The following is a 23,642-nucleotide window of genomic DNA, read 5'->3' as shown; positions in this document are numbered from 1 at the left end:
GCGGACGGGACGGAGACGGGACAGGAAGGGGCGGAGGCGGGACAGGAAGAGGCGGAGACGGCGGGCGGAACAGGAGACGGAGCAGAGACGCGGCAGAGAGAGGCGGAGGCGGCGGACGGGACGGAGACGGGACAGGAAGGGGCGGCGGACGGGACGGAGACGGGACAGGAAGAGGCGGAGGCGGCAGTCGGGACGGAGACGGGACAGGAAGAGGCGGAGACGGCGGACGAGACGGACGGGAGGGCGGCCGCACAGCTGGCCACGTCCACCCCAACAGACGGAGGCGGGTTCAGAGGCTTCCCGAACCTGGAGGCAGGGCAGGCGACACCCGTCGCAGCCACAGAGGTCCGGCCGAGGCGTCTGTTCGAAGACTCTGGGAGTGACATCTCGCCTTTCAAGGGATTTCTCAGGGACACGCCCGGGGTGACGGAGAGCCAGTCAGCATCCCAACCACTTGTAAGGTGGCCGGAGGAAGTAGAGAGTAGGCCGGGCTCGCCAGACGAGCCATTGTGGCCTCTGCATTACTCGTTGTCGGACTCCACGTTCAGGGTGACAATATCCGAGCCGCAGGAAGACGAAGCGCCGCGGGAGGAGAGGGGAGACCTTGCGTCTCAAGTCCCAGTTCCGGCGCCGCGATACATGCTACGACCCCGGGGGACCGCGAGGGAGCCCAGCTGCTGTTGATAAGGGGCGACCACGCCCACCGGCAACCAGCGGAAACGTCGCCATGACCGGCTGTTCAAGGGGGGGGGGGGCAATTGACGTCAGCCGGGGCTTCGCCCCATGAGCCTAGTCAGTCTCCGTTTCCTCAACATCCCCCTCCCCTTCCCTGGCATTTGTACCGCCATGTACGTAGTCGTGTGTTTGAATTGCGCGCCACGAACACCACAAGAGGGCGCTTAGAGGCAGTGCGGCGACCCCTTAATTTGCTAAGTGGAATGTTATTTGTAAACCTTTTTTTTTTTATTCATCTTTGCCCCAGTGTTTGTGCAGTTTACTTGTGTATTCTTTAATTTAAATATGTTACTTGAAAGAACCACAGACGTTGCCCGGGCGGACCCGAATAGGCACGGACTTGGACGAGAGTAGGAATGTTTTATATAAATTATCATTAACTAAGTAAATATTAACAAACTTTAAACTGCCAGTAATTTTTATATATTTTTTAATGTTGATCTGTAATTTACTTAACTTTCGCCGGGGCACGGAATCGTAGGATGTAATAACGGTAATCGTGTTGGCGCGGAGGCGCCATGTTGGTCGAGACGAGCAGAGCTCTCACCCCAGTCCATCTTCATCACTGACCGAGAGCAGACGCGCCAGCACCCCGGGGACCTCAACCGTTGTGAACCACTGATCAAGTAATTCTATAGCATAATTATTCTTAAATCCTTTTTCGTTCGTTAATCCTTGGGGCAGCTCTCGGTCAGCGGGCTGTATTAATAATTGTTTGGCTCAGTCGAGTTTCTTTTGACCATCGTGTAATAAGTATACTTCATAGCATGGCCACGTGTGTGGACCATGCATTCACTTAAGTCGATTCGTGCCTCAGGCTTTTTAACCGTGTAAAGTGTAACGTGCGTGGAGGGAAGCGTGTTAGTGAAATTAAATCTGGGTATAAATATAAACTGAGTATTTTATTTAACCACGTGGTGAGTGAGCCTACTTAGCCTAGGAGTGTGGCGTGCCCGATGCCTAGAGCGGGCCAGGTCTGGATAGGTAGGGTAGAAAGGGCTGGTAACTCGTCCCCACTTGGGCTACGTCACGCCCTGAGAGAGAGACTCCGCCGGGTCCACGTGCCCTTACACGTGGTGGTGCCCATACTTAACATCTTAAAATCACCGGGAACGTGCGCGCAGCCCTCAGAGTGACAAATAAGTGAATCAGTATGTAAATGAAAGAATAATTTGGAATCCAAAAGTACGCCAAGATCTTTAACATGTTTAGTTTTTAGTATGGGAGAATTTTCAAGGTTGTACCTATAACAGATAGGATAGTATTTTCTAGTAAATGATATAATGGTAGTTTTATCTTTATTAAGCTGTACCAAATTTGTGTTGCACCAATTTGCCACTGCAGAGATATCGGATTGAAGAAGATAGCAATCATGATAAGAAGATATTTTGCGATATATCTTTAAATCATCAGCGAATAGAGTCCCAGTAGAGTAATTAAGTTGATGAATGATGTCATTAATGAAAATATTAAATAATAGGGGAGAAAGGGAACCACCTTGAGGAACACCAGAAGGTGCAGTATATAGAGTTGATTTTATATTCTTTATTGCAACAAAGAAATTTCTGTTTGTTAAATAGCTAGTTAGCCAATTTATATATTTGTCACTTAGTCCAAAAGAAGAGCATTTAGAAAGAAGAATTTGATGATTTACAGTATCAAAAGCTTCTTATAATAAACCTTAATACATATAAAAACTACATATTCGTACAGTTGCTTCTGCCACCAGCCCATCAAGAAATGTGTAGTATACTGTAGGTGGTTAGCATGTTTTTGGGAGCCCTACTTCAAGACTTATTTATAATATCCTTCCACCCATGCCCAGGGCCACTGGGTGGGGAGTGTGCTGGTTCATTAGATCACCGCTTAATCAGATTTGATCAATAAAACATTTTGTTTGATCAATTGTGAAGACTTGTGAAAAAAAGGTTGTTAATTTAAATGTGTATTTACCCCCTCCCCCCACTTTTAAATACCTATGCTGGAAATGAAAAATTAAGTTCTTCCCTAAGTTAATTATTAGATCATCGTTAAATCAGATTTTATCAATAGTGTATATCATTTCATCATAAATGAACACTTTTAAATATCTTGAACCTCAATGGAAAATCATAGATTTTTAAAATGTAGAAGGTAAGATCACCGTTAGATCAGATTTGATCAGTATTAAGTTTTGTTTGATCAACAACAGATATCATAGAGAAAAAAATTTATATTTTGTTAATGAAAGTTGAATTTCCCCCCCCCCACACACACACACACACACCCCTCCAAACACATACACATACTTATTATACAAAAATTTTATAACTACAATCATTAGATTTTTGTTGTATCAGATTTGATTAAGTTTTGTTTCATCAATTACAGATACAATAAAAAATAAATTAAAAATTTTTTTTTTAATGAAAGTGCAAAGTTAGCCTTCCTACTTTTGAAATACTAGGCCTAATTTTTCTAAACTTAGATCATTAGATTTTTGTTAGTTCAGATTTAATCAGTATTAGGTTTCATTTGGTCCATTAAAGATATTGCAGAGTAATTTTTTTTTTACTTGTAAAATCAAAATCATAAAAAATTTAGATCTTTAGATTATCATTTCATTAGATTATGTATGTACAATACATATTATTGTTTTATATATATAAGTTAAATACGTACATATGTAAATAGTTTCTTAAGTACTTTATAATAAAAAACAGTTGATTTTTAAGCATAAAGATTTTTTCTTTAGCCTATAAAACATGTTTTTGATACATTTTAAAGTTGATTACGGTTAATCCGGACTTTCGGCGATCCGGACAGGGTCCGGTCCAGACAAGTCCGGATTAACGAGACTCTACTGTATATTCAAGCATAGTAATTAATAACTAACTAATGTGCGTAAAAGGTTACATAATGCATTCATTCCTTTCATTTTTGTGGGGAGGGAGAACTTCTTATCTCTAAGCACTAAAGCCGGAAGTTTTAAATTGGCTTCAATAACATACATAAAAAGTTAGTTACCCTGTTTTATCGCATAATTTTCACACGCGCATAATCTCGCACCAATATTTTAGGGCATCAAAATTTGGATGAAAAAAACCTCTCACGTAAATGTCACATGTGGTTTTTGGTCCCACTATTAGATTCCGAGCGCTTTGTGTAGGTATTTTTTTCCGTATAAAACAATGTATTTTAAAGTATAAATCTAATATTATTTTTTAAATTTACACTGCTAAGGGGTGAATAAGAGGTGAATAATGTCCACAGAGAAATTATGTCTTAATCACATGAAGTGGTAAATATATTTGTGGCATAATTATTTGTAAATAACTTACTACCTGATGTTTGTTAAATCGTTATTAGACACTTCATTCCTCATATGGTAAACATTTCAATGAAATGTGTTATGTAAAATTTTCCTTAACTGAGTGAAAATGAGGTGTTGATTTTGTCAGTGTTAAACATTTCCCCTGATGCACTACAAATTGGCACATGTAATGTACTATAAAAATAAATAATATAAATCATACAAGATGTAAAAATATATTTGTGAAAATATCACACATTTATTATACATACCTATGTACATCAAACATACATGTATGATATAGAAAAAAAAAATTGTATACCCGACATGTTATTGCATAATTTCTTTACTTAAGAATATTTTGAAATAATCAGATCTATTTCTTACAATTTTTCAATATAAACATGATCCTGAAAATCGCAAGAGAGAATTTGCATGTGGAAACCTTTTAAAAATGTAACCAGTAGTGATGAGTCGGCCCTGATTCTCAGTTCCGCTGGTTCTCGGTAAATTAATTGTCACCGAGAACCATAAATGTAATCCTGGTACCATCAGTACCACATGAAATGTTTAAAAGCTAGACCGTTCTGGTGAAGATACAATAGACTTCTGGTAAAAAAACAGTTGTATTTTGCTGGTGACCAATCCGCACCCATATTTCTAACTTCACTTTAAGCAATGAACAGATGCTTTCATCACCTTGTGTGACATGAGAAAGTAAACTTTGCAAATCTTTAAAAACTGTCGGCGATTCCTTCACCTGCTTGCGCTAGTTCATTACCTCATCTGCAATGTAAACACCACCGTTGCTTTTCACCAACTCGTAAGCTTTCTTCAGGAATCCCTTCGGGAACTGCACAGTGCCACCAATACCCTGGGAAAGTCCAAAAAAAAAACAAATTTTCTCAGACATGTCATTTTACTTTAGTTAAAATTTAATTTTTGCATCATGAACGAAAATTTCTTGAGAGAATTGGGCAGTTTTTATTAGCTTTACATCCTCCCATTTTCATAATAATGAGTCGTTGAAACTCAAGTCCAACATGGTGACCCCAGGTAATGCTGTGGTGGTGGAACCTGGGGTTTCCATGGCAGGGAAATTCTGCAGTAACTTGCCATTGCCTTGTGCATCCTTTATTCAATATGAGATGGTGAAGTCCAAGGTTAGTTATTCTTGGACATGGAAGTGAAAACCAGGTCAGTGCAGAATGATGCAGTTGGTACTAGAGAGCTGCTAATGAAACAAATATTCTGTTAAAGTTCACAAACACCGACGACGGCACTTGCAACTGGCTCACTGCTTAAACACTGGCTTCCCCCATTTCATTCTGGATACTGAAATCTTGTGGATTTCTCAGAAGGGTGACTAATTTAAGGAATTACTAACATTCTACTATCATAGGGGCCATCATGGGTAAGGCAATACACTTCCTCACCCCTCCATCCCTTATATTTTACCCTCAAAACATAAACTGAAGAAATAAGGTATCTGACAATGCATGTATTTACAATAGAGTTTGTTGTAAAATGGAGTGAACGGGCTTGCGTTTCAAGGTCACTAGACGATGATGAAGGGTGAGAGAGAATGGAGTATTGATGAAATTAGCAGGTGGAGAACCAGGAGAATTCTGAGCAAACCCTCTGGTTCACAGCCACATCTTGCAATGAACCTGGTTCGACTGAACCCATATCGCCTTTTCCAGAGGCAAATAACAAGTCTACTCAACCACCGTAGCCCTGAATCGTATTGTACAATAAATTCTTATTCATTAGTACAGTTAATTTACAGATATGTTAAATGTAAAACATATTTGAAGTGATCCAAAAATAACATCAATAAAAGGTGAATTTTAGGAAAGGACTTTGAAGATATATTTCAGTATCCCCCCCCCCCCCCCCCCCAACACAAACACATGCTGGTCACGCCCACGTCGCTGACACCACCGGCACTACTGTCGTAGTCACCTGGATGGACTCTGCGAAGAGCCCCGCGACCCGCCCGCGAGGGAGCGAGTACTTGAACAGCTCCTCCAGCTGGCCGTAGTACTGGTCGCCGGCCTCACATGCCCCGGGAGCACAGGCGCACTCCCGCTCCGTCTGGACGGGAGAGTCCCGGCAGCGCGCACCGCCCCAGACACCGCGGTACACGTCCGGGTTCATCGCCTGCGCCCAGCCAAACCACCTTCCGTCACGGCCACGTCCCTGCGGCACGCTTGAAGGTCGGGTCGAGGAGGCGTTTCAAAGCAAGTGCAGACATCAGGCACGTCAACACACGACCCACACCAGGGTGCCGAGGACGGTACCACCAGTGGCCTTCGGGAGCCATCCCAGCAGTCGCCTGGCGAGATGAAGGGGAACCGGGAAAACCCAAAATCAGGATGGCCGGATGGGTTTGGACCCACATCTAGTGTATTACTGCTGTGCCAAAACGTTACTTATTTTGAGTTGTAACTCTTTAGTACTCAGGGCATCAATATCTTGTTAAATATTAATTTCCAGAAATTTCAAAATAATTACCTATGAAAGTTCACACAGTAATGTTTTTTCTCTATGAATTATGAAATTTTGTGTGATATGTTTTTTTATTTTTTTCAAAGTTTTGTTTTGCTTGTTTTGATTAGTTGAATACATATTTTAAATCTGTGATCTTTAAGATATGATATAAAATAATTTATAGCTGTCTGTTTATTTAAAGAAAACACTTTTAAGCAAAACATAAAATTTTGATTATCTTATGTTTGAAGTGAGAATTAAAGTTTGGTCATCGAGGTGAATAAACAAGAAAACATTCTAGAAAAATAACAGTCAGTATTGAACCATTCAAAAAAAGGTTTTCTACTATTGTGAATAGTTTTATATAAAGTTTTTAAGGATGTGTGATTGATTCATAAAATATCATTCCAGATTCGATGGAAGTGTTTATTATTTCTAACCGATTTTAAGTCATTTTGAGAAGAAAGTAAATTGTTGATAGAAAAGTTCTACAAGATAACCAGAATGTCAATATTGGAAATTACCAATTAGGCCTGAAGAGGTTAACAAATCTACTGTAAATTTTGAATAAACATGGCAAACAAGTTTAACTTAGTTGCACCATTCTAAAGAGGCTACGATTTCAAGACAGTGAGTTCACCAGTTCCGAGTGAGTACAGGTCCTAGAAGGAAAGAAGGAAGGAGAAACGTTGGTTGGTTTGATCATCCAAATAATCCACCCAGCCCAGCTGAAGTCAACATTAGACCACTGCCTCATCCTCAAATTGGATTCCAGGATCAAGCAGATGACCCCAACTCAAGATTCAGATTATCGTTATGTAAAGAGCTGTTTAACATGCAGATGTAGCCAAGACAATATCAAGTAAGGCTGTTATTGAATGAGATACTGAAATTTTCCTGAAATTAACTGTCTATATAAAATTTAAAATTTGGTATCACTGTTCGAAATGCAAGCCTAAATTCATTTTAAAGACCTATATCCCAGCAAGGGTAATTTTGTTATAATATTGTTTAAATACGACAACCTGTAATGAATAAAAAAAATGGCAAATCACATTTAACAAATGTGATAAAGTTATGAAGTTTGCAGACTTTCTTTGGCCAGTGTCTGACCTGCCTAGACTTGTGGGATTCAGGTGCATCAGGAATGAAAACTAACTAGGACATTTTGATTACATTGCAGATGTCAGAGATTATTTCGTTAACCTTAACACAGCTAAAACCCACAAGCTGAGGCAAAAAATTTTTATTAATTTAAGACTTGGCTTCACCCATCATGGCAATTTTTTTTGTGTTCTTAAGTAATATTATTTCTAAAATTAGACTACATAAAATATTTACTATGTGTTAACAGCTGTGAAAACACAAACAATAAACTTCTAGTGAGTTACCACCACACATTTACTCAGGGAAAAATTTTAATAATGAGTATTTGCCTGACTCTTTACAAATGGCAAACAACATGCAACTTGTACTTTGTAATGCTTGTATGGAAAAACATCCGTAGATGTCGTCGAGATGGTAAATAATGGGGGGTACACGGCCCTACTGGAGAAGCACAGCACGAGGGTTCGGAGCGCGGCACTCACGTGGTGCACCCCCAGCGCGGAGGGGACGGCGTGCTTCCACGTGCACATGGCCGTGAGCCCCATGGCACCCAGTGTCATGCCGTGGTAGGCGTTGCAGAAGGAGATGACATCATGGCTGCCCGTGTGAAGCCTCGCCAGCAACATCGCGACGTCGTTCGCCTCCGAGCCACTGTTCACGAAGTACGCCACCTGCACCGTCAAGGCTATGTTTTGCTTTGCACAACCACAAGAGGGAAGAGAGCTGTGCTTTATATATTACAGTAAACATTCATTGCAGCACGCTAGGATGAACGACTGAATTACGGCTTAATGCCTCGTCATCATCCAGGTGAGGTGGGATCAGATGAGAGGAGAACGTGGAAGGAACGAAGGGAAGAACGTGACCCTACCAGCTCTGTCAACGTCTGCCACGTTTTCTCGCCAGGAATCAACCCTGGATCAATGTAGCGATAGTTGAGTGATCTGAACTAGAGCAGAGCCGATACTGGTTTTGCTCCGATTCCGATGCCGATGATAATTGCAGAACCTGACACCGATATTATACTGTTTTTGATATTAAAATATTGCCAGACAACATATACATAAAGCTTTATGCATACAGGTTTTTTGAGTTCACACATTTCACAACTATAATAAATTCATAAACATGTTAAATAACAGTTTTTAGATCACAATATCTAGTAATAAATGTCAAAAATTGGAAAATGTTTATGCACTCTAAATAGTATAAACACCATGTCAAAGATACAATTGAATATAAAAATTACAAAAATAATTAATCAAGAAAACATGGTGCACAAATTAATAGTTCTCACATTGATATAGTCATGCTTTCTTTAAGAATAAGGTCTAAATTAACAAGAAAAATTTTAAATAAACTGACGGCCATAAACATTAATTAACAAACAGTGTAGCCACAAAACACTCATCACAATTTATTTTTAAAAACTTTTCAGCCTGCTGGAACGCAGGATCAAATAAAGAAACAAAATCTGCGGCAAGCTTGGCTTGTGATCTTGGGGAAAGAAGTTGTAAAGTAAAACACACTACAGCTTTAATTTACATGTATGTCTAGAACATTTCACTGTGAATCTTGAGGTTTGTGTATTATGTTTGTGTGTCTCCTACGTGAACACACACGCAAGGAGCGTGTTGGCACAGTAGCAAGACTAGACTCGTACTGTGAAGGACTTGGGTTCGCATCCCGGTCCGGGGATCCTGGTTTCTGAAATCACGCCAAGTAAGGTTGGGATGGTACCTCACTACCGGCCGTACAGGCTTCCTCCTGTTTCCCTTCGAGTGATATGTCTCTACTGACCCGCTGTCAACAAGACGCTACACCAGTGGTTCTCGAGCTGTTTGAAGTCGACGGGGTGCAAATAATTGTCGGCGTACCAAATAAAATTTTTTTGAGAAATATGTTATAATAATTAAAGCCTCACAAATAAATACTGATGGTCAACTCAAGGCTTGTTTACAAACAGAACAGAGCATACTGAACTAATAGCCGTTCAAGCAAAACCTGTAGAATCTTTCAAATAATACATAATCATGATCTGTTAATAATCCGTAGTGGAATGGTATAATGGAGTAACTATACATATTTATTTCTTTACCTGGACACATATTTCTTTGGAAAACCACTGACACACAAGCTTACTTACTGAATTCTGTGGTACGTAACACACCTTGAGCTTCCTGGGCAGCTTGCTGGTCAGTTTCTCGGCATATTCGTACAGTTTGGGGTGCAGGTAGATGTTGGTGGTGTGCCAGAGTGACTTCATCTGCTCCGCTGCAGCCTCGACGACCTTCCTGCGGGCGCAGCAACGTGGTGTCAGGCCCCAAGAGCCAGCACCCACCTCGCGTTACACGTGCAAGGAAACAAGCTCTCTTTGGCATCAGGGGCCGAAGTGCATCCCTTCTCGTAAGTGAACCCTGACACGGGATGTGCTGATCTCCCCAGTGCCCGAGGATGCCATCAGCTTCCTGGTGAAACCTCAAGTGACCAGTGAGTGGGCCTCATTTCTGACTCAATTGTACAGGTAGTCCAAATGCATGTTTTTCTTTAAAAATTCTTTGTGTAAAAGTTAATAAAAATATTATCATTGCAAATTAAAAGTGTTATTTTATTATTTTAAAATTTAAAAAAACCAGTTTAACCCAGGTGTTATTTCAATACTTGTAATTAAGGTAACTAACAAAACACATACCTGTAAAGGATTTTTTTTTATTCTGAAAAATCCTATATCACTAACTTATGCTCTTTAAGGGGCCCGCCTCGTCAGAGGTGTATCTGTGTTAGTGAGGTGGGTTGATAAGCGCGACGCCCGCTGGTGCTTCTAGCGCGGTGTCGCTTTTAAGCGCAAGGCTCTGAACTGACGCGCAGTCTTCTCGTCGTCACAGGTTAACTGTGAAATTTGAGCGGTGACCGTAACGTTATGTGGTATAAAAATGAAGATACAGGAGTAATGCAAGCCCCTTAAGTGCTTTTAAGAATCTGTACCGGATGTTTTATGCCTAAAAATTACTCTGAATACATGTGTTTTAGCCATTTTAACTCTTCTAAAAATATAGTTTAAAAACTTAATCCAAAATCAAAAGTACTTTTCGGTCCTCAGCGAACTCTTAAATGCTTTTCATAAGCAGACTCCACTCGGATATCTTGAGTAGTTTTCAAATCGCGTTGTTTTTCCTGAAGCTCTGCGCGCCGTATGTGTGCCCGGGTAGGCGATGCCCTTAAGGATAAACAGTTATCTCGTGTAAAACGAAAGGTCACGGAAAATAATATTTAATTGGTTAGAGGTATTCAATGAAATATATCTTTTTGTTATTACTTTAACAAAACAACAATCCAAACATTGCTAGCAAATGAGAATTTACTTGACAGCAATTGAACTCTATAATTTAAAATAATAATAATAATAACAATACATTTTAAAAATCTATCACATCAAGGATATAAAACCACTGAAACAAGAATTATTTTTAGTGTCAATGTATAACAAAATATTAATCACATTATAATCCATTTGTAAAAAGAAACTTATACCTAAATGATTTTTAGCTTTAGATGCTGTATTGCTGATCACATTATAGGTATATTCCTGTATTTTGAATTTACAAATTTGAATTTCCAACAAAAGGTTACACAACCAGAACAAAAAGACAAGGCTGTTTGCAGAGATTAAGATGGTGGGAGGAAGGGGGGTTACCTCACTCTCTGAAATCATAAAAAGTCTATCATTCCTGCCAGCAAATTGTGGTATTTTATTTAATGGCTTCTCTTTAGGAAGATAAAACTCAATATTGATATCTTCGAAGAAAGAACTCTGACTAAAAATTTAGAGGGTGCCAGGTTTACTAATTAAAAAAAATTTAAAATCTACAATGATTCTGATAACTAATAGAAACCAATTTTACCAAGTGTTGTAATCTGATACAAGGCAAAAGGTATTTATGTAAATAATCTTTTAATATGACAAAGAACTACCAATCCTGAACAATTATTAAAAAAAGTGATTTACAAATGATCAAAACTTCGAAAGAATGTCCGTCGAATACACAAAATTATTGTAGTAATTGATATTTATTAAGAGAAATTATTAAAGATGATCCCTATGATCTTATATTCAATCAATGAATCAAATAAACAAACTATTTATGATAATAACAATCAATGAATAAACAACAAAACCAAAAACTAAATTGTAAATTCATTTCAGAAATTGAATCTGTTCTTCAATAAAATTATGAATAGTCAGGGTAAGCAATACGAGATACTTTCCACTCTATTTGATCACAGAGATTACAAAATGAACACAAATGTTAGTATTAACAGAAAACATTCGTCAAGATATTTTAAAAAAATGTGAATATTCAAAGGAAAGAGATGATATTGTAGAATGCAAAGAATTTATTAAGCAAAAATATACCTAACCAATTGCGCAATTGGATACTAACAAAATTTTCCACTAATAGACTAAAATCCACATTAATTTACATATCGTTTTAGAAGAGTATTACATACCATTTGACATTACTAACACTTATGGTTAGAAGACATCCTTCAGGCCATAATACATTTCTGTTGACTCAGGTGAAAAGTCTGTCGATGTCTGAAATACAAGATCTCTCTTGAAGTTACTTTTCTTTTCATTACTATTGTTTAAGGGCTTTTTCTGAAATTTTAACATGATACTGAGGGCGTACCGGTGTTGCGTTTTGGACTAGTTATGTTAATAGTGGGCGCCACGACGTGAGTGGGCACGTGGACCTGGCTAGATGCTTTTACTCAGGGTGTTACATGGCCCATGTGAGGCGAGATATTAACCCTCCTGATCTCAAATTCAGCGCCTGTTCCTAACCGAGCCTGCTCTCAGCGTCGGGCACGCTTCTACCTAACTGCAGTGGGCTCTTACGGCGTTCCACATGCCGCTGACTGGGTTAAGAACCCATGTGGCCCCCCCCCAACACAAAGACACGTGACTCGATTAAGCTGTATTTTTATTGATACGTTACACGCCCTCATACAATCCTTCCTTTACACTGTTAAAAACGCCCGAGGCACGAATCGGTTTAAGTTGAGGAGGCGGACCACACACGTGGCCGCCTCAAGCCGTTACGTAAAACACAGGTGATAAAAACTCCTGAGAGTATAAAAATTAATAAATACACAGCCCCACCGACCAAGAGAGGCCCCGAGGATAGAAAAGAAAATTATTTGAATTATTTAAATTAACAGAACTACTTATCGGTGAGAAAACGGTGATGTCCCCGGGGTGTCTGCAGAGACGTCCGCTCTCGGCCGGCTGAAGGAGACTGGGGGGAGACAAGGGCTCGCGGCAGGAAACATGGCGTCCTTCGCGCCCAACACAATTACCGTTAACATCTTAGCAATTGCGTGCCCTGGGTTATTATAGAAAATAACATGAACTCTTTATAAAATTACCATATACACATCCACGACCAGACCGTCTGTAATAATTACGTATGTGGTAAATTAGTTTGAATAAAGTTATATGTTAGTTCCGTCGTCGCCCGCTGGGGAGCATCCGTGGCTAGCCTTGCACGTACTTTATTACCAACAAATAGTATATTAATAAAACAAAAGACACTCACTTACTGACTCGTCGTGACACTATTTTAGGGGCAAAAAGAAAAGGTTACAATATTATTAAATACATTTAGGGGTGCGGCGCACTGCAGCTAAGCACCTTCTTGCGGTAGTTCGTGGCGCGCAATTCAAATGCTCACACGACTACGTACGTCACGGTACAAATGCCGGGTAGGAAAGGTGTGGGAAGGTAACGGAGGCTGATCAGGCTCATGGGGCGAAGCCCCGGCTGACGTCAATACCTCCATTGCATTTCTTTTTCTGTTACTAATATTTTCAAAATATATTTACTAAGTATAATATAATGTGTGTAAATGGTTGCGCAAGTGTTTGTAATTATTATTACTTGCGCCATTTTTTACACCCATTATAAATATCTTTTGAAAATATCACTGTCAGAAAAACAAATGCAATGGAGGTATTGTTTTAAAATTTCAGTAATGAAAAGAACATTTAAAAAAACATGGCGGGTGAGACAGAGGCATAAGACCCAGTGTTCTGCACGTTTACTAGTGGTGGGGGTGCTACCATCATGATGTTGCTTTGCTATTGTGTAGTAATGGTTACATCATGCACTGTGTTGCGAGAAAAGCTGGGGCATTACGGGTGGCAGTGGCCCACGCTGACAGTGACGATGCCCCCAAACATGTCGAGGTAGCGCCGGCCGCGGTGGTCGAACAGCCACTGCATGTAGCCGTCGTGGATCAGCAGAGGTCTCTTGTAGTACGGCGGGGCGTTCTTGAACAGGTGGTCGCTGCGGATCCTCCACACCCGCTCGTAGCCGGGGCCCTGCCGACACCAGAGTGCTCCGTGCCAGGGCGTTGCTAATTTCGGCAACAGAACCAATAGTATGCCTCATCCCTAGTTTGAATTCCCTTTTACTGTCTCTTTCCAATGCACAATATCTGCCACTAGCGCTGTCCTTTAGCTTGGTGTGCTGTTGCCATTTATATATATATATATATATGTGTGTGTGTGTGTGTGTGTGTGAGAGAGAGAGAGAGAGAGAGAGAGTGTGTGTGTGTGTGTGTGTGTAGTATGATACGTATGTGAGTGAGGGAATTGTGGAGATCAGAGGTTGAGGTTGGTAGGAGACAGTGGAAATGAAGTGAGAGGATCAAATAGTATGAAATTAGATACCTATAGTGAATAAAGACAATAAGTGCAATGTGTTGAGTGAGTTAACTTTAAATATAATAGAATTTGAATCTGTTTTAAAAAACACTTCATTGATGTCATGCAGAGTGAAAGGTTGGGCCCTTGTTCCACACATGAGCATTATTTAGCATTGATCTAAAACAATGATGGACACACACCATTGCTGGTTCTGACAGAATGTCATATATACTGTGCAAACCAGCATGGCATATGTTCATCAAATGGTTTTAAATCAATCTTCATTCGAAGAATGAATGATTTAGCATGCTCAGCTAACTGCTCAAGAGGTTTACATTAATGCTCAGTTTAAAAAAGGTAATGTTTTAGTTAGACCAAACCTTGTTGGTAAACTGCCAAAATACCAAGTCAAAAAGTGGTAAAACTGAATAAGTTAACTCCATCAATTTTTTACAAACAATATTATAAATATTAAGACTTGGTCAGAATAGCTACCTTTGAATTCCTTGTCTACTTATTGAGATACTGACTTATACTTCTGCCTCTTATCAGACAGACACAGTAACTTAATCTCAGTTTTGCGACTCTGACTTGGTCAGTTTTGGCAGTAAATCAACAAAATAAGAAATAGCTGTCATGAAATGAAAATGGAATTACCATGTATTTTTTAGGTTGGTACTCGCAAGCCGGCATTTCTGGAGTGGTCGAATAGTGTGTGGCAATGGACCAAACATTTCTGGGAAACAAGTGACAACCTGCAAGCACAGAACTCAAACAACTACAAAAAAAATAATGGGACCACAGGCATAACATAAGTGCATTTATAGCATGAATGGGTCAACTCAAAATTTCTACAGAGACATTTACATACACAGAAACACTATCAAACACACAAATACAACCCCATGCTGAGATCATCATACACTTCTAGGGTTTGAATATTAGTCCATTATCCTGAACTTGGTTCAGTCAATAAGCTAAGCGCATTCTAATAAGTAAACTTGGTAACTTCGTAGAGTATAAAGAAAAATTTCTTTAAACCTGTAAGGCTAATCATAAGTATCTATTCATTTTAAGATTGATTGTTAGTGTTCATAACATGTTTATCATTATTTTTATTTATTTATTTGTCACATGCCCACCAACAGCTGAGAGCTTTAGCAGTGGGCACGAACACATACAGACAAGAACAATACAATGGTCACTGCAAGAATGACAGCTCCCTGCATTGGTACCAAAAGCAGACAAGCACTTGTTTAGGGAAATTCACAACAGGCACATTCGCAAATGGCCAACACACGTAAGGTGAGTAATTCACATACTTGCTGGTGCTGCTGCTGCTTTAACAACAAAAACCACAACAAACACAAAGACCCATCAATACAAAACACAAAGTAAACACAGAAATATTTTAACAAAATGACTGAATAGTTACAGAAATGATATACAATAAATTAAACACAAAAGATTAAACCTAAGAGACTACCTATGCTTCGCTTTTGGCAGAAAAATACCGGCAACTCCAACGCAGGTAAGGGGGCTGCACTGACCTGGTGTCCAAGCAGGCTGTTTTCAGTGTTTAAAACAGAAACCAACAGCATCCAATAAAATATACTTAAATCATATCTGTCATTTCAGATTCCTATTAAGTTTTGTTGGTTTCTGGTGTAAATATTTGGTAGGGTACCAGGTACTTATTTTCAATGTCTTATTAATATTTTTTTGATAAATGTAACCCTTTATCACCATCAATTTTTAAAAATAGGTACATATTTTGTCCGTCCCCGAGATGAACAGGCAGATCTATGGATCTAGCCCCTTTGTTAGCCACCAATTCAATCGGCGCAGACCTACAAAGTAACTACAATTATTCCCTGCAGTTGGACAACAGAATCTTTGGAAACCAACCTCTAGAGATGACGATATTAAAGTTTACATGTACTTTAGTTAACTTCACTCATTTAAGGGCTGAATCCACGAATAAGATCTTTTTGCAAAACAATATCTTCTCTTTAACGTTAATCATTAATTAGTTAAGTATAGTAGTGCAAAACATATGTAATCTGTGAAGTGGTCATGAACATTAGTGTAACAAAGATACAGGAAATGAAAGGTGTATTGAAAATTTTAATTTTTACTACCAATGTAATTAAGTGTGACGCTGGTGACAATACACATTTACACAGACATACCCAATTACACTGCATATGACAATAATGAAAACATGACACCTGATTATTATTCACAAATATTCCAGATCAATATAGCTCATCATTATTTCATAGATGACATTTGTAGTACCTATTTAAGTTTGGCAGTTTGTTTATTTTAGATTTCAAACCAACGATGATTATAATTTCCTTGGAATTATTTGGTAATTTACCTACTAAAAGCATAAGTTGCTCTTGAAATGCATAATTTTTTTAATAACAAAAAAAAACTTTAAACTTTAAACTTTCTTAGAACTGATAGTAGCATACAAACTCAGTTTACAATTGGAGAGTGTCCATTTATATTATTCCATTTAAAAATAAAATTATTGGAAAGAACTTATGACATTTCAAATCTGTGAGATAACACTTAATTCACCATCGTTTCTTTTGAACAAATTCGACTCTAATTATTTGTGGGTCAAAATAATAAAACGATTATAAATCTTGTGACTAAACCTCGTTGAACTGCTACACGATTTGGACTGCTCTGGAAAACCTTTCAAACTCCGTGGCTTCCTTCCTGTGCTGCTGGCTCTGCAGCTGCCGAAGTCGAATGTTAGGTTACTCCTCCGGTCCTCTCCCTCTGAACCTGATGTCGGTAAAATTGGAGTTGTCTTAGTGGATGCTGCCTCGGATCCCGTCGTCCGCGATGTCTCCTCTATTAGATTGACATCCTCCTTCGCGGCGTGGGTCGGCATCTCTTCTTTCTTGCTTCACTGACATATTTGATTCTCTGGTATCAAGCTAATTAACGTTGCCTGTCTCAATCGACGGTCTTGATGTCATGCTCCATAATCCGTCACTACCTCTTCTAATACTTAACAGTACCGGTTTTCTTGAAATATATCAATATTATTCCTGGTTTTCGTCGTTCATTGAAAACTACTAAAACTTTACACATTGATTCTTTGATTCTATTATCTCATATTACATGGAACTTATTAACGATGTATCTAACTCCCTTGGCCGTTGAACAAACAAACAAAAACTAAGCTCCCCAATTTCAAAAAAAATAAACATTTCAAGTTCCCTTATTCCGAGCTCATCGATATATCACTCAAAATCGCAAAAATAGTCTAAACGAAATATTAATTGTGGCATAGCCTCCAATCAATAATAATCTCTTAAGTGTTACCTCTCAGGAACAATACATAAATATAGTAACATCGATTTTCATTGGACAATATCAAATAAAGCATTAATAATTATTTTAATCAAGAAACATACTGTTACAAACTTTAGCAATGCCACGTCACGCGCAGGTGCAGAGCTAGCTGGGCTGCATCACATGCTGCTGTAACATGAGATGTGCTGTGCGCACCTGGGTCGCCGCTTTATCTCCCTCCAGCCCTCCGCTCCCCCCGCCCGGTACTGTTAGTTTGACATCCGAAACCTGCCAGCTGTGGAGTTACGCGAGCCGCCGACACGTGTTTTCGAGAGATTTCTGCCGTCGGGACGGCTCGCGATGACGCGACTGGCCCCGGCCGCTCTCGTGAGTTCCGGGATTGCACCGGGGCCTATATATATGCCCGAGACGTCAGGGACTGAGTCAGTTCGGAATGTTCAGTCGGGAGTTCTCCCGCGACGGAGTTTCCGGGCGATAGTGCTGCGGGTGCGGCAGAGTGGCGAAGTCCTTGGACGAAGGTTCCAGGGCGAAGAGTTCAGTTCCGGGCGATAGTGTTGCGGGCGCCGCGGAGTTCCGAGCGAAGTTGCGAGCGAGGCGTCGAGCGGATCCTCGGCGAAGGCAAGTACGGCGGCGGCGGCGGAGTGCGGCGACGGAGTCCTGCGGCGGAGACCCACGAGGGGTGCTGCGGCGAGAGTTGCGCCAGAGGTGCGGCCCAGCGAGGTGTGCGGTGTGTGAAAAGAGTGACTGGGGAAGCAACATTTTTAAGTGCAATTGATTATTTGCCATTTTAGATTATTTGTAAGTGACATAAGTAGTGGCAATAAATAAAACTGTGTGTGTGATAAAAATCTTTAATTGGGCTATCCCTTTACGAACCCGCGGTAAATCGTAACAATACTTATAGAAAGTAATAAAATTAATGTCTAAACTAGAGTGAAATATTCATAGAGAACAAAAATTGCAAATAACATTCAATATAAGGCAAATATAAAATTACACAGAGAATAAAATTAAAGACATTTAAAAACAAATGTTATACTTCTATGAGTGCTTCACCAAGTACCTCTACAATTTGTATAAAAAAAATATTAAATTGTGTTGGTCTTCTGATTTTTCAAATACTTTTTCATGCCTGTGGTCTTGCACCACCAAACTTCCCTCTCCCAAATGCAAAGAAGCTGAAAACTTGTATAGAGTTTCCACTTGCTAACACCTCAACAAATGTGACGAGTGCTTGTTCAAGGTATCAGCTAGTTATTACAGGAAAAACAGGTTCCCAGAAATGTAAGCAAGTTATCAGCACTGTAAACACATTTTCTTCCCCTCCCTCCTCCCACGCTTCACAAAAGAAAAGACAATATATTAGGATCAAATACAACCCATAATAGGCGTACTGCATGATAAAAAATGACAACTACGTGCTAATGTAGTTTCCACAAAGTATCGGCAGACCATGCAGGCATGGCAACACGAAGGGTTCACCGAGAACTGGGCGGGGAGCGGGCAGTTAGTCTGTGCCTCCGAAAGTCACTTCAACGTGGCTGTCTCAAAGCACAATGTCAGTGATTAAGAAAAATAACATCCGCACAAATAAATAAAACCAAAGCAACTTTATTTAAAAATTATTCTGGTAGTAATGTTTTGCACACATAATGGAATTTCCATACATCATAATAGTTTCAGAAATATTCCTGTAATGTTGTAAAATCATTACAATGTTTGAGTAAGATTTTTTACATATTTTTTAGAATGGGTCCTAAACCCTTTGTGCTGTATGGTATCAAAGTAAAATTTTTCTGCAGTAACTACGGCTCTCTTGACTCTCAAATTATTTTGTTTTTCTCAAGATAAGTAAAGGCTGCAAAAAATCATTCACAATATAATAACATTTCACCTTACTTTAGGGAAATACGCAAAATGGTTTTCACGCCACCATGAATTTGTTGTGTCGAGATGTAGCCTTTTCAAGTAGATACACACTAACTGAATGTTTATAATTCATCTGGACTTTTCAGCATGGTCATAATAATTTTTGCCAGAAATTCCTAGGTTACTAACAAGTCCTTGGCTGCTCACTGTTATGTCCTGGTAGTAACACCATGGATTATGTCTGGCAGCTTACTTACAGTAGAACTCATATAACAGAAATAATCAACTTTGTTGTTTGTACTTTTGTAAATCACATGTTTATGCCTGAAATGCAAAGTAATAATAGTAAGCTCCAAAATATTTGAATATATAGAAAATGTAATAAACAAACCTATTTTGTAAGGTCATTTAACTATTAAAAGCAAGACATTCATTTAATGTGTCAGGATGTACAGTAAATAAATTTAACCAGTTTGTAAAAGCAAGTTCAATTTATCATAGTTAATGAAACAACCAATTGAATGTGAATAAGTATGATCAACACCATCATTAGCAGTAGTCAACATATTTAGCCTCAATTGACTTGCAACAGAACAAAGCCAAGGTCAAATGACATACAGAATGACCAACAGTTTCACGAAGGTCATTCTCAGAACCGCAAGAAGAACGTTCTAAACGATGTAATAGATACAACATGAAAACCCTCAGATCTGAATGCAACTGCTAACTGTTAATATTTGTAATAATAATACAATGTTAAAGAATGTTACAAGAAATGCTGCAATCAAAATACTAACTAATCACACATTAAAAAACTTTTGGATGGTATATTTTTGTTTAAAAGTTGGCTGCATGATGTTAGAACAAAGTGTGTTATTTAATCATATGCAAACAATTAGTACACCGGTATTCAATTTTTTTGGCCTTCAAAATCTAACTTAATAAGATTATGTTGTTTATGAGTTATTAAGAAATTTAACTGCAGAGCATTTTACAGACAACTATTTTCAGGCAAATATGCATGACCACATTTGTCATCACACAATCATGGGGAGTAGTCAAGACCTGATACCATTACAATATGATAACATGGTGGCATTGATGTCATTACAACCCCTACATTCTTCCAGGACAAGCACGGGAATAGAGGGGTTTTGCGCAGTGCACTTCCACGTGCTTGTTTTTCACTAAGTACCTTTCTTTATTATACTAATTTTCTGCTGTCGTATTCTATACTGCAGCTCTACCTATTCCAGTATGTACAGAACATGATACAGAAAAAATGGTATCACGTATCCAAGTTAATCTCTTGATCCAGATGGCATGATCTTGCATGCATTGATCCTGTGGTAAATGATGCTTGCTGTTTTAATTTAGTACATCAAAAGATCATGACCCGACAAAAAAACTTGTCGTATAACAACGAATGATCGTAAGTTGAATACAAAATAGATTTCCTTTTTTTTCAACTTAAGATCATAATTTATTGTTATATCACAAGTTTTTGTTATGTGCAGGATATTTCGACGTACTAAATTAAAACAGCAAACATCATGTACCACATGATCAAAATGTATAAGATCATGGCATCAGGATCAAGGGTTGAACTTGAATATGTAATACGGAACTTTTACCGAAAATATATTTTGTACTCTAATGCAATTTCCTTTAAACAGTATCTTGTGCAAAACAAGCATGTAAATCTTCCCCATCCAAAATGCCTTATTCCCGCGCTTGTACTGTAAAAATGTACAGGTCGTAATTACTTCAGCACTGATTTAATTATGACTTCATTAATATGCTTAACATATTGTGATGTACACATATGTTATCTGACATGCCCTCACCAAACCTTTCACTATGTTTTTATCACTTTAACAATTGCAAACTAACCTACCTTAGGAAAATGAGCTATTTACATTACCCAATATGTTGTTTTTTATTTACCTAACCATAGGTAAATCATAAATGCACATACAACACTACTACAAATCACAAAATTGAAAAAAACCCATTAAAAATATCTTACCTTTCTTGGCTTTATGGCAAAGATCATTTAGTTACTGTCAATATGAATATTGCATATATTAAATTTACACCAAAAAATTTTCCATTCCCACATTTAATTTATTCACTATTGAGAAACATGAACCATCACTTTCCTGGTCACTACTACAATCACAACCACACATTATTTTCTACACTGTACCGTTATATTAATTCAACATAAATAAACATGACCTTGCATTTCTCTCAAGACTACTAGGTAATGCTCAGACACAGCAGATTTTTAGAACGGAAAGAAAAAAATTGGATAACATGGTTTTCAGCCACTACACACGTCCCTTAATTTCCTACCAAGGGATGGTTTTGTAATTCTTACTAGTTTGTGAAAAAAATGAAATTTTTATATATTTTATATCTTACATTACAGTACCTGTGCTTTTACACTGCTGCCGCCATTCATTGTTCACCCGTGAAAAATAGGAATAGCTATGTTTTCCATATACTTGTACGTTCCTAAATTAACCCTGAAAGGAAGGTTTCTTAGTTCCTAATGGTTTGTGAAAAAATAATAGTTTACAGCTAACATTACAATACGTATGTATTCACGCAATTGCTGACATTCATTTTTTGCCTGTGTAATTATTATTATTATTTTTTAATTTTTTGTTTAGAGAACTTTAATCAATGTAGGTGTTGTTGTAATAATGAAATTTGTTTAAATAACGACTATATTACAACTGTAAGGAATTTTTAATGCTTATATTTAATGTTTGTTGTTTTATTATAAGTAATTGTATAATGAAAATTTTGGTTTGTTACATTGCATTTAAAGTATGTACTATTTTGAGTCAAGTTGTAACAGATAAGTCTAATGGGAGGCAAAAATTTGAATAGAATTATTAACACATTGAATTTTGTAGTAATTCCAAAGAATTCTCTGATTACAGCCATTGTATATTCTGTGTTTGATATGGCTGGTGTTTCATGTATCCCAGTTTATCCCTGGATCCTGATGGCTTGATCCTGATGGCATGATCCTGATGGCATGATCCTGTTGGCTTGATCCTGTGGTACATAATTCTTGCTGTTTTAATTCAGTACATCGAAAGATCCTGATGGTTTGATCCTGTTGGCTTGATCCTGTGGTATACGATTCTTGCTGTTTTAATTCAGTACGTCAGAAGAATCTGCACATGAAAGGAATTGTGAAATAATTAAGAATTATGATGACTGTAGGTTGAAAAAATTCCCTTTTTATTCAACTTATGATCATAATTCATTATATGACAATTATTTTTATGTACAGGATCTTCCAACGTACTGAACTAAAACAGCTAGCATCATGTACCACAAGATCAAGCCAACAGGATTATGCTATCAGAATCAAACCTTCAGGATCCAGGGATAAACTTCAATATATGAAACGAAAGAATTTGTGTATTTTTAATTCTCCATCGTTGGCTACAATTGTGCTAAACAAAGAGATGCAAAATCGTGGGTAAGCAATGAATGGCTACAGCAGTGTGAAAACACAGGTATTGTAATGTAAGCTACAAACTGTTATTTTTCACAAACTGTTAGGAATTACACAATCCCTTCAGGGTAAATTCATTGAAGTGTGTAGTGTGTGAAAAACCATGTGTTCCGATTTTTTCTTTCCGTTCTAAAAAGCCGCTCTGTCCGAGTATTACAGACTTCTAATCTCATTACCACACATTTCCTATTGTATTCCTATTTCCTTATTGTGTGCTTATTTACTCACTTTATTGAGACTAAACTTACAATTACAATTTCCATGACGTCATACAATTCCCTTACTTTCTTTTTAACAAATAGTAATGCACGAAATCGTATAGTGAACTTGACCTCAATCCTGATCAGCACCAAGTTACTTTTAAAATTGGCGCGCACATGTTACCAATGTTTGCAAATTAAAATATCCCTAATACGGTAACAACAGTAGCCATTTATCTAGACAAAACCCTAAAAGTACGGCAGTAAAATACAAAATGTATTATTTTTAAAATCAAAATAACGTTTATGCTCCACACTGTATTATTACAACAAAATATTTCTTTTCTTATGGTAT

The 23,642-nt window shown here is 38.3% G+C and overlaps 1 protein-coding gene across 1 annotated transcript in view; it reads right to left on the bottom strand.

Annotated features, from left to right (window-relative positions):
* LOC134537734 (alanine--glyoxylate aminotransferase 2, mitochondrial) overlaps positions 1-23,642 on the bottom strand; it is a 42,669-nt gene that overhangs the window by 18,760 nt on the left and 267 nt on the right. Inside the window, exons 2-7 of the mRNA XM_063378489.1 lie at positions 14,996-15,093; positions 13,827-14,011; positions 9,798-9,921; positions 8,110-8,298; positions 5,993-6,190; positions 4,809-4,901 (exon numbers count right to left, since the gene is read on the bottom strand). Coding sequence (XP_063234559.1) covers positions 4,809-4,901; positions 5,993-6,190; positions 8,110-8,298; positions 9,798-9,921; positions 13,827-14,011; positions 14,996-15,093 — 887 coding nt within the window. The remainder of the gene's footprint in view (positions 1-4,808; positions 4,902-5,992; positions 6,191-8,109; positions 8,299-9,797; positions 9,922-13,826; positions 14,012-14,995; positions 15,094-23,642) is intronic.

The sequence above is a fragment of the Bacillus rossius genome, chromosome 1, assembly GCF_032445375.1.
Source record: "Bacillus rossius redtenbacheri isolate Brsri chromosome 1, Brsri_v3, whole genome shotgun sequence".
Lineage (NCBI taxonomy): Eukaryota > Metazoa > Arthropoda > Insecta > Phasmatodea > Bacillidae > Bacillus > Bacillus rossius.
Note: the sequence above shows the minus strand (reverse complement) of the source record. Positions and strands in the feature narration are given on the sequence as shown.